This window comes from Diaphorina citri, unplaced genomic scaffold (assembly GCF_000475195.1).
Source record: "Diaphorina citri unplaced genomic scaffold, Diaci psyllid genome assembly version 1.1 scaffold5320, whole genome shotgun sequence".
NCBI lineage: Eukaryota > Metazoa > Arthropoda > Insecta > Hemiptera > Psyllidae > Diaphorina > Diaphorina citri.
Window position 1 is genome coordinate 16,733 of NW_007382696.1, and position 9,730 is coordinate 26,462.

Below are 9,730 nucleotides of genomic sequence, written 5' to 3' on the forward strand. Positions count from 1 at the left end.
CTTTTTGACCATCGTGGTATAACTGGATATACAGACAGGACAACATTGGCAAATATGAGATTAACCCAGTCCCCGTAATGTAAACCCTTTGAATTACTCGGCTACAAATCTAATATACGAAGCACACGCCAACTGAAGCTTGAATTAAAGTAATGAATTTCGAAAGATTGTCCTTTGGAGGAACCCAGAGGAGGTTCAAGAGTATTTGATTTACGACCCATGTTACACTGGCAGTTTCTTGCCTGGTAATCAAATGCTGGGTGAGACAAAGAAAACCCTTGACACTGTGTTTAACTCTCTGTGGTAAATCGGGCATAACCCAACTATACTGTAGGTACCAAAACGAACACAGAGGGGTTAATGGCTAGCTGATCTCAAGTCGTTCTCCAAGCAGCCAAGCTTCCTTAATAAGGAGAAGCTGGCCTTCCCTAGAGTGCGCTACAGGGGGCAATTCAAACCAACATAATATCAGCTATATGCTCAGTATGGGACAATGGTAAGGATTGTCCCCACTAAGGTGGCTCATAACTCATTTCACTAGGCGATAGAAATAATATAGTAATGATTAGTGATGGTGGGGCTCAGGGTGATAGTCATTACACTGACAGTAATTAATACACTCGTACTTACTCCCCATCAGTGTTAATGCTATCACCCTGACCCCACCATCACTATCATTACTATATTCATTTCTATCGCTAGTGAAATGAGTTATGAGCACCTTAGTGACAATCCTTACATCATGTCCCATTACTGAGCCATATAGCTGTAATTAATGTTGGTTTGAACTTTGCCCGCTGTAGCGGCACTCTAGGAAGGCCAGCTTCTCCTTATAAGGAAGCTTGGCTGCTTGAGGAAACGATTGAGATCAGCTGAGCCAATTAACCCCTCTGTGTTCGTTGGTACCTACAGTATGAGTTTGGGTATGCCCGATTTACCACAGAGAGTTACACACAGTGTCAAGGGTTTTCTTTGGTCTCAACCCAGCATTTGATTACAGCCAAGAAACTGGCCAGTGGTACAATGGGTGTAAATCAAATATCTTGAACTCCTCTGGGTCCTCAAAGACAATCTTTCGAATTCAATTGATTTTAATTCAAGCTTTCAAGTTGTCGTGTGCTTCGTAATATAGATTTGTGCCGAGTAATCAAAGGGTTTACATTACGGGACTGGTTTAGAATCTCATATTTGCCAATGTTGTCCTGGTCTTGTATATCCAGTTATACACATGGTCATACTAAGCTCATACACTGGACATGCTATTTCATAGATAGCCTCTTTTACCGCACCACTTTTTCGAGGTCAAACATTGAAAAATGTGGTTTTTGTGCATGTAATTGAGCCAGACAGTTTATATAGTCCACAGTAAAAAGAGTGTTTCACCGCTGTAGTAGTGTTTCAATGCCATTCAAGGCTAGCCAATTCAGTAAAAAGACCTAAGAACAGAAAATCAATCAAGTTATTTTCGAAGGACAATGATATTTTGGAATATGATATTGAATTCAAATGAATTGTGAGTTATTTAATTTGCCAGCCTAGCTTGGAACGTAGCGGGCCTGTCTTGTAATGTATGTACGTAAGCGTTAACGCTAGGTTGCGGGTTCTATTCCCGCCCTGGGCAAACTTTATCCTAAATAAATCGCGTTCGTTCTCGGAACGGCTGGCTTTGCCCTATCCTGTCTTCCTTCTCTCTTTGATTTCGGACGTTAAAGCCTCCGTTCTTACAGTTCCCTCTATCAAACCTCTATTCTTCTTACCTGGGAGGAGGAGTGTAAGTTTTGAAGGAGAACTGGGGTCCCATCCAAAGTCTTCTGTGAGGACCTGCATGGGTTATAATTTCCACCTGAAACATAATCCACACACAAAGGAGGCAAGTTAGACCAAAGAAACAAATATTTTACACCAGAGCCATACAATGCAATCATTTTTTTTTTCTTTTTTATATTGTATACAGGGTGGTTCGTGATTTTCGAACCACGCTTATATCTCAGAAACGGCTGGGGATTAAGGAATGAAATAAACGGCATCATGTAGATGAAATTTTGATGATTAAAATGGCTTTTTTTAAATTTGCAATTTTTTTTGCAAAATGGCCCATTTTTTGCCAAATATAGGTCACTCTTATGGGAACCCCTATTTTTTATTTAATTTTTGGAATCAGCATAAAATTTTAATTAAAAAAATGTATTCACTCGAAAAAATTTGCTCTGCAAAAATTTGCACAAATCGCGATTTTGTGTGCGTCAGTGACCCCAGATTTGATGAACAACGCAGTTGGTCCTGAGTTAGAGCGAACAATGCGTTACTGTGTACAAAGAAATGGATCTCATTTTGAACAGCTTTTATAAATTTGTTTGTTGTTGTTGATTGTTGTTGAAATAGTTAAGTGAATAATACAAAAACTAAAGAAATAATTAAGAAATTGTTTTTCTTTCTCACAGTGTACAGAATTTTTGTAGAGCAAATTTTTTCGAGTGAATACATTTTTTCAATTAAAATTTTATGCTGATTCCAAAAATTAAATAAAAAATGGGGGTTCCCATAAGAGTGACCTATATTTGGCAAAAAATGGGCCGTTTTGCAAAAAAAATTGCAAATTTAAAAAAAGCCATTTTAATCATCAAAATTTCATCTACATGATGCCGTTTATTTCATTCCTTAATTATTCCCAGCCGTTTCTGAGATATAAGCGTGGTTCGCAAATCACGAACCACCCTGTATATAAAAAAAAAACAGCTACATTTCTTTTCCTTTTTTCACAAGGTTTGATGGAGGGAACTGTAACAACTGAGGTCATATTGTCCCGAAATTGAAGAGAGAAAGAGGACAGGATAGGAGACATCCAGCTGTTCCAGGAACAAACCTTCTCTGTTTAGGATAAAGTTCTTCAAGGGTGGTAACTTTTTTTTATCTGTTCCAGATAAAATCTGCCCGTGAGGGAATCAAACCCGTGGCCTAGCCCTTACAAGGCAGATGGACTACCAAGCTAACTAGGCTGGCAGACACATGAATAATTTGGACCTATGTAGCATTTCTAAGGCTCAATTTTCACTTTTTTTTATCTGTTCCAGATAAAATCTGCCCGGGAGGGAATCGAACCCGTGGCCTAGCGCTTACAAGGCAGATGGACTACCAAGCTAACTAGGCTGGCAGACACATGAATAATTTGGACCTACGTAGCATTTCTAAGGCTCAATTTTCCTTGAAACAAATTTCCCATTTAAGACTTTTTACAAGACTTAGGTAGGTGAGACATTCTTACCTTGATTTCCATGTATGAGTACTCTTCCACCCAACCTCAAGCACTCCAGTATTACAATTTTTTTCCCGAACAATAAGTGGGTGTTTACTTCTTAATTTAGTATTTTTTTTTTTTCTTTTCCATTTACAGAGTCGAACAGCCCGGGCTGTGTTTCAGTTCTACCCGGAGAATTCTGCTCAAATCGAGCTGGTCACATCACAAGCTATGCGGGCTGGGTTCTATGGGGGTCTAGTGGTGGACTATCCTCACAGTACCAAGGCGAAGAAATTCTTCCTCGTTCTGATGACGGGAGGGGATCTGCCCCTTCCTCCTGCACTGGGGGAGGGGGAGGGAAGCCAGGTAGCGGTGGGAAAGAGGTGAGTAAGGTCCTCCAATGACATTAAAGCCGCCAGACACAAAAAGCCCAATCCGAGACGTTGGTGTAAGGGCAAACAGAAAATGGGTTGAATTGGGTTAAGCTTCTACCAATCTAAGGTCCCCCACACACTTCAGAATAGAATATACCTTATTTACCCTGCTGGGACAAGGGAAAGAGATAGGAGGGACCCTTTCAAAGGCCCCTCAGGCAAACAGCCTTTAAAGATGGGTTAAATTGGGTTAAGCTTCTACGAATCTAAGGTCCTCCACACACTTTAGAATAGAATAGAATATACCTTATTTACCCTGCTGGGACAGGGGAGAGGGATAGGAGGGACCCTTTCAAAGGCCCCTCACGACTCAACAAAGGTGCGTGCGGCTCCGCCTTTGTTCAGGGCAAAAGATTGGGCAAACAGCCTTTAAAGATGGGTTGAATTGGGTTAAGCTTCTACCAATCTAAGGTCCTCCACACACTTTAGAATAGAATAGAATATACCTTATTTACCCTGCTGGGACAAGGGAGAGGGATAGGAGGGACCCTTTCAAAGGCCCCTCACGACTCAACAAAGGTGCGTGCGGCTCCGCCTTTGTTCAGGGCAAAAGATTTGAAAAAGCTCGAAAAAAGTTTGTTTTTCCAGTTTTTGCCGAAAGTGGCTCAAACTTGGCGGAGAGGTTCTTTATAAAATATAGATTAATAGTCTCCTTGGGACAAACCTCGAGAAATGTACGGCTCAGCCGCTATTCAGGACTTTAGTTTTGAAAAACCTCCAAAATATTCATTCTTCTCAGGACTTTAGTTTTCGGTCCAAGTCAATCAAACTTTGCACAGAGGTTCTTTATATATTGTGAAGTCCTGTGAGACCTGAATAGTTAATGTCGTCTTCATAGGCTAGTGTGTTTTGTTGAGAAATGTGCTGTGCTGGATGCTTCCCTTGATGTTTGTTGTGAGGGAACAGAATATCTTCGTTAGGGTTGACGATTTCGTTATTCACAAAGGATGGTTTATTAGGTCCTTGCTGATAGGGGTTCTGCGGATGTGCGGGAGGGGGTTGTACTGGTTTGCCTTCATTCGTTTGGATAGGTCGTGGTACTCCATTGATTTGACTGGGATGGTAGTATCCTTCCTGTGGCGGGGCTGGTGGTTGAGGATGGGGTAGATTGTTGGGATACCCCTGATAGTTGGGCGGAATAGGTCTGGAAGCGGCTGGTGGATTGAAGGGTTGAGGAGCATAGTTTGGTGAGCCAGGATAGATAGTGTGTATCTGGTAGTTATCCGAGGGATAGGTGGCTTGGGGATAGACTGAGGTCTGGTTAGGATATCCATTGAATTGACTGGGAGGACCTAGTGGTAGATGGTAATTATTATCTGGTGGTGGAACAGGATAGCTTGGTTGTTGATATTGAGGATACTGCTGATTTGTAAATGTTCCTGAAGTACCTGCCAAGTTGTTATTGGGATAGCCGTTTGGTTTTTGGTTAGGAAGATAGGGTGGATAGGCATTGGTTTCAGAAGATGTCGCTGGGTTTGGTTGAGAAGGATATCCATTGGGAAGACTTGGAGTCTGACTTTGTTCCGTAGTACTGGTTGTTTCTTGGTATGGTTTTCACCTGCTATGTTGTTATTGGGATAGCCGTTTGGTTTTTGGTTAGGAAGATAGGGTGGATAGGAATTGGTTTCAGAAGATGGCGCTGGGTTTGGTTGAGAAGGATATCCATTGGGAAGACTTGGAGTCTGACTTTGTTCCGTAGTACTGGTTGTTTCTTGGTATGGTTTTGGGGTGGATAGGCATTGGTTTCAGAAGATGGCGCTGGGTTTGGTTGAGAAGAAGATCCATTGGGAAGACTTGGAGTGTGACTTTGTTCCGTAGTACTGGTTGTTTCTTGGTATGGTTTTTCAGTAGTGGTAGTAGTGGTTGTGGTTGATGTACTGGTTGTTGGTTGGGTTTTTCAGTAGTGGTAGTAGTGGTTGATGTACTGGTTGTTGGTTGTGTTGTTTCTTGATATGGTTCTTCAGTGGTGGTGGTGGTAGTGGATGTACTAGATGTTATGTTGGCATAACTCTCCCAGCCTGACACAAAGTTAGGTTGGTTCGGTACCACAGGTCCCTTGTCTACTATGTCTGTAGTTTCAGTTGTTGATGGCGACTCAGTGGTTTGTGTGTTATTTTTTTGGTTATCTAGCTGACTTGGTTTGTTTGCATTGCAAGGTGTTCTGTTGGGTTTCTCTGATCCATAGCCTTGATCAATTGTATTCGGATGACTATAACAACCACTGTTCTTATGAGGTTCATTCTCGTTGTAGTTTTTCCACGTTTCCCCGTGGTTTGTGTATTGTTATTTTTTTGGTTATCTAGCTGATTTGGTTTGTTTGCATTGCAAGGTGTTCTGTTGGGTTTCTCTAATCCATAGCCTTGATCAATTGTATTCGGATGACTATAACAACCACTGTTCTTATGAGGTTCATTCTCGTTGTAGTTTTTCCACGTTTCCTTTATCATGTCTGAGGCTTTCTCACCAACCATAACAGTTGGGGCATACAGATGAGCACTAGGCACTATTGGGAATATTGAGGCATCCACTACCCTCAAGTTGGTCACGCCGTACACTTGCAACTGATCATTGACGACTGCATCCGGGTCAGACTGAGGTCCCATCTCCCAAAAACCAAGAGAGCGCATGGCGTAGAATTTCAGAAAAATGGTGTCAAACGGATAGTTTTGGCTAAGAAAGAAGTCATCTTGAGTGCCGGTGCTATAGGAAGTCCACAGATCTTGATGTTATCTGGTATTGGACCAGAAGAACACTTGAGAGAATTTGACATTAATGTTGTATCTAATCTGAAAGGCGTTGGTCAGAACTTGAATGATCATCATTCGTTCTTTGGAATCCAAAAACCAAGAGAGCGCATGGCGTAGAATTTCAGAAAAACGGTGTCAAACGGATAGTTTTGGCTAAGAAAGAAGTTATCTTGAGTGCCGGTGCTATAGGAAGTCCACAGATCTTGATGTTATCTGGTATTGGACCAGAGGAACACTTGAGAGAATTTGACATTAATGTTGTATCTAATCTGAAAGGCGTTGGTCAGAACTTGAATGATCATCATTCGTTCTTTGGAATCACATTCCTCATGAACAGGACGAATACTGGATCCACTATCGAGAAAAAAGTGCTCAACATCGATCAGTTCCTGAAATGGTTAAAACTAGGACGTGGTCCGTTATCAGCACCAGGAGGAGTCACCGGTATTGGCTACGTTAACACAAAGAACAACACAGACAAATCATATCCAGACACCGAGTACTTGTTTACTATTGGAAGTTTCAATTCCGATGCAGGCCGAATACTCCGCAAGAGCATGAACATACGCAAAGATGTGTACGACAGTATCTACGGGAATATTAACAATCGGGAATCCTGGTCAATCATACCTGTGGTGCTGAGACCCAAGACAAGAGGTTCCATTAAACTCAAGTCGAAAAACCCGTTCAAATATCCCAAACTGTATTACGACTTTTTCCAATATGAAGAAGATGCGGACGTTATGCTCGAGGCAATCAAGAATGTTATAAAAATCAGCGAGACAGAAGCGTTCCAATCCATTGGAAGTCAAATACACAAGACTCCTATCCGAGACTGTGCTCACTTTGAATTCGGTTGTGATGACTACTGGAGATGTGCGATGAAATACTTCACCAGTTCCCTATACCACCAGAGTGGAACATGCAAGATGGGACCTCAGTCTGACCCGGATGCAGTCGTCAATGATCAGTTGCAAGTGTACGGCGTGACCAACTTGAGGGTAGTGGATGCCTCGATATTCCCAATAGTGCCCAGTGCTCATCTGTACGCCCCAACTGTTATGGTTGGTGAGAAAGCCTCAGACATGATAAAGGAAACGTGGAAAAACTACAACGAGAATGAACCTCATAAGAACACTCTAAGGAGTAGGTCCAGTGGTCATGTACCTAGTTTACATTCAGAGGGTCCTGGGTTCATTAGAAACGACCACTCCTGGGTCTTCCCGTATATTTGGTGTCTTCTCTCACACTTCTGCCTTGTCTTCTCCTTCGTTCTTTCTTCTCCAGAATCCAGTCCCGACTAAAACTCACCCACTCACACACCTCTAATAGATACCTTACATGATCATTAGTAATGTCATTATTAATGATGGAATTCCGGATTTTTGGAAATAATGACATTACTAATGATTGTGTAAGGTACATATTAGGAGTAGGTCCAGTGGTCATGTACCTAGTTTACATTCAAAAGGTCCTGGGTTCATTAGAAACGACCACTTCTGGGTCTTCCCGTATATTTGGTGTCTTCTCTCACACTTCTGCCTTGTCTTCTCCTTCGTTCTTTCTTCTCCAGAATCCAGTCCCGACTCTTCTTGATAGACTTTCCTCGCAACTTGGACTGCTTTTGTCTGGAAAGAGAAAAAGAAGAGTAAATGGACTTTTTCAAAACTAAAGTCTTGAATAGCGGCCGAGCCGTACATTTCTCGAGGTTCGTCCCAAGGAGACTTTTGATCATGAATGTATAAAGAACCTCACTGCAAAGTTTGATTGACTAGGACCGAAAACTAAAGTCCTGAGGAGAGTCAATTTTTTTTTTTTTTTTTTTTTTTTTAAAATAAAGTTTTTAAGAACGGGCCTGCCGGTTAGTAAGGAATCAGTGAATTTTGATCAGTTTGTTCTGCTTCGGTCATAAAGTGAAAATTCACAGCATGTTGTCTACACTGGCGAAGCTAACACTTATCGTTCTGATCTGTCACGTTCATTGGACTCACAATATTCTTCTGGAGTCTGTGTACCAGAAATATCTCCGACAGCAAGGTCTCGAGTTCCGTGAGAATATTTTCCTTGGCAACAAACCCATCCTGTCCGAGTATGATTTTGTCATCATTGGTGGAGGAGTGGGAGGCTCTGTAGTAGCTAACAGACTCTCCGAGAATCCCAAGTGGAAAGTTCTCCTCCTGGAAATCACAGAGAGGAATACCTAGAATATATCTTGTTTATCCTGCTGAGATAGGACTGAAAAGTCTCTTTAACCCTGCAGTCTAACCAAGGTCTCATATATTCTGACATTGGTACATATATACATATTATGGGGAACACATAGGTATTTCAAACACACAGACATGATAACGGCATACTTCTGATAAGTGAGCAAACCAGACATGGACCATAGACTATAGGGGGCCTAATACACTAGTGTTTATCAAACCCCCCTGGTGTAGGGGGCCTGGACAATAAGGGACCCTACAGGAGTGACATTCAGGGGCCCCAAAATAGCTATAATTTAGAACACTCACCTCCCCCTCTCAATCAATTGACCTAGGGGACCCCCCAATCCAAAACCTTGTGGAGGTCCAGAAAAAGTATATGTATGTCTATGCCACTGGCTTAATAAAAGCCTTTCTTCTGAGTTCTACAGTTCACTTAAAAACTAGTACTTATTAGGTACTTACTCAGCATAGCATTGGAGATATCACAGCCTACCCATACATGTCCTTGATCTTCGAGAACACTACCACTGAGTCCTGAGCCACAGCCGAGGTCTAATAAATAGCATGGTGTATCTTCTGGTAACACAAGGAGCTCTATAGCTCTCTCTGACATCTGAACTTGAATGTCAATCATACGGGAGCTGAATAGAACAAGAAAATTAGAAAATAAGAAAACAAATTTGTTTAAAATTGGTTGCCCCCAATCCAAAACCTTGTGGAGGTCCAGAAAAAGTATATGTATGCCTATGCCACTGGCTTGATAAAAGTCTTTCTTGTGAAATCTACAGTTCACTTAAAAACTAGTACTAGAAGGCATTAACCTCTGAGATATTCTAGCAGCTGTCAATATAACTAGAGAACTACCAACTCTACAAAGTTTAAAAGTTCGTCACCACTCCCACTTTTTTTTCCTACTCATGATTCCTATCACTATCACTCTGAACTTTCATTTAAAGCTTTAAATCATTGGTACCTAGGAACCTATCCCAAGGTATATTCTATTCTACAGCTTTCATTGGATGAAGCTCAGTGTGGAAATAGAAGGTACCTACCACTTCTAGCTCTCTGTGCTTGGGGCTTGGGGTGGTATTCCACGAATGACTG

General features: G+C 41.7%; 2 protein-coding genes across 2 annotated transcripts; one reads left to right on the forward strand and one right to left on the reverse strand.

The window, feature by feature from the left end:
* Positions 1-4,455: 4,455 nt before the first annotated feature.
* LOC103521485 (sporozoite surface protein 2-like) lies at positions 4,456-6,296 on the reverse strand. The gene is made up of 3 exons (XM_008486597.1): positions 5,974-6,296; positions 5,308-5,890; positions 4,456-5,181 (listed from the first exon to the last, which is right to left on the reverse strand). The coding sequence occupies exons 1-3, from the start codon at positions 6,294-6,296 to the stop codon at positions 4,456-4,458; spliced, it is 1,632 nt and encodes a 543-aa protein (XP_008484819.1).
* A 326-nt stretch (positions 6,297-6,622) lies between these two features.
* Positions 6,623-7,720, forward strand: LOC103521486 (glucose dehydrogenase [FAD, quinone]-like). Its single transcript, XM_008486598.1, has one exon. It carries the CDS (start codon positions 6,623-6,625, stop codon positions 7,718-7,720), a length of 1,098 nt encoding a protein of 365 aa, XP_008484820.1.
* Positions 7,721-9,730: the final 2,010 nt, after the last annotated feature.

Coding starts and splice junctions, on each gene's coding strand:
- LOC103521486 (XM_008486598.1), top strand. CDS start 6,623: ATGTTATCTGGTATTGGACCAGAGGAACACTTGAGAGAATTTGACATT.
- LOC103521485 (XM_008486597.1), bottom strand. CDS start 6,296: ATGCGCTCTCTTGGTTTTTGGGAGATGGGACCTCAGTCTGACCCGGAT. Junction 5,891..5,973: donor AATGCAAACAAACCAAATCA/GCTAGATAACCA, acceptor TCATAAGAACAG/TGGTTGTTATAGTCATCCGA. Junction 5,182..5,307: donor CCTTCTCAACCAAACCCAGC/GCCATCTTCTGA, acceptor GAACAAAGTCAG/ACTCCAAGTCTTCCCAATGG.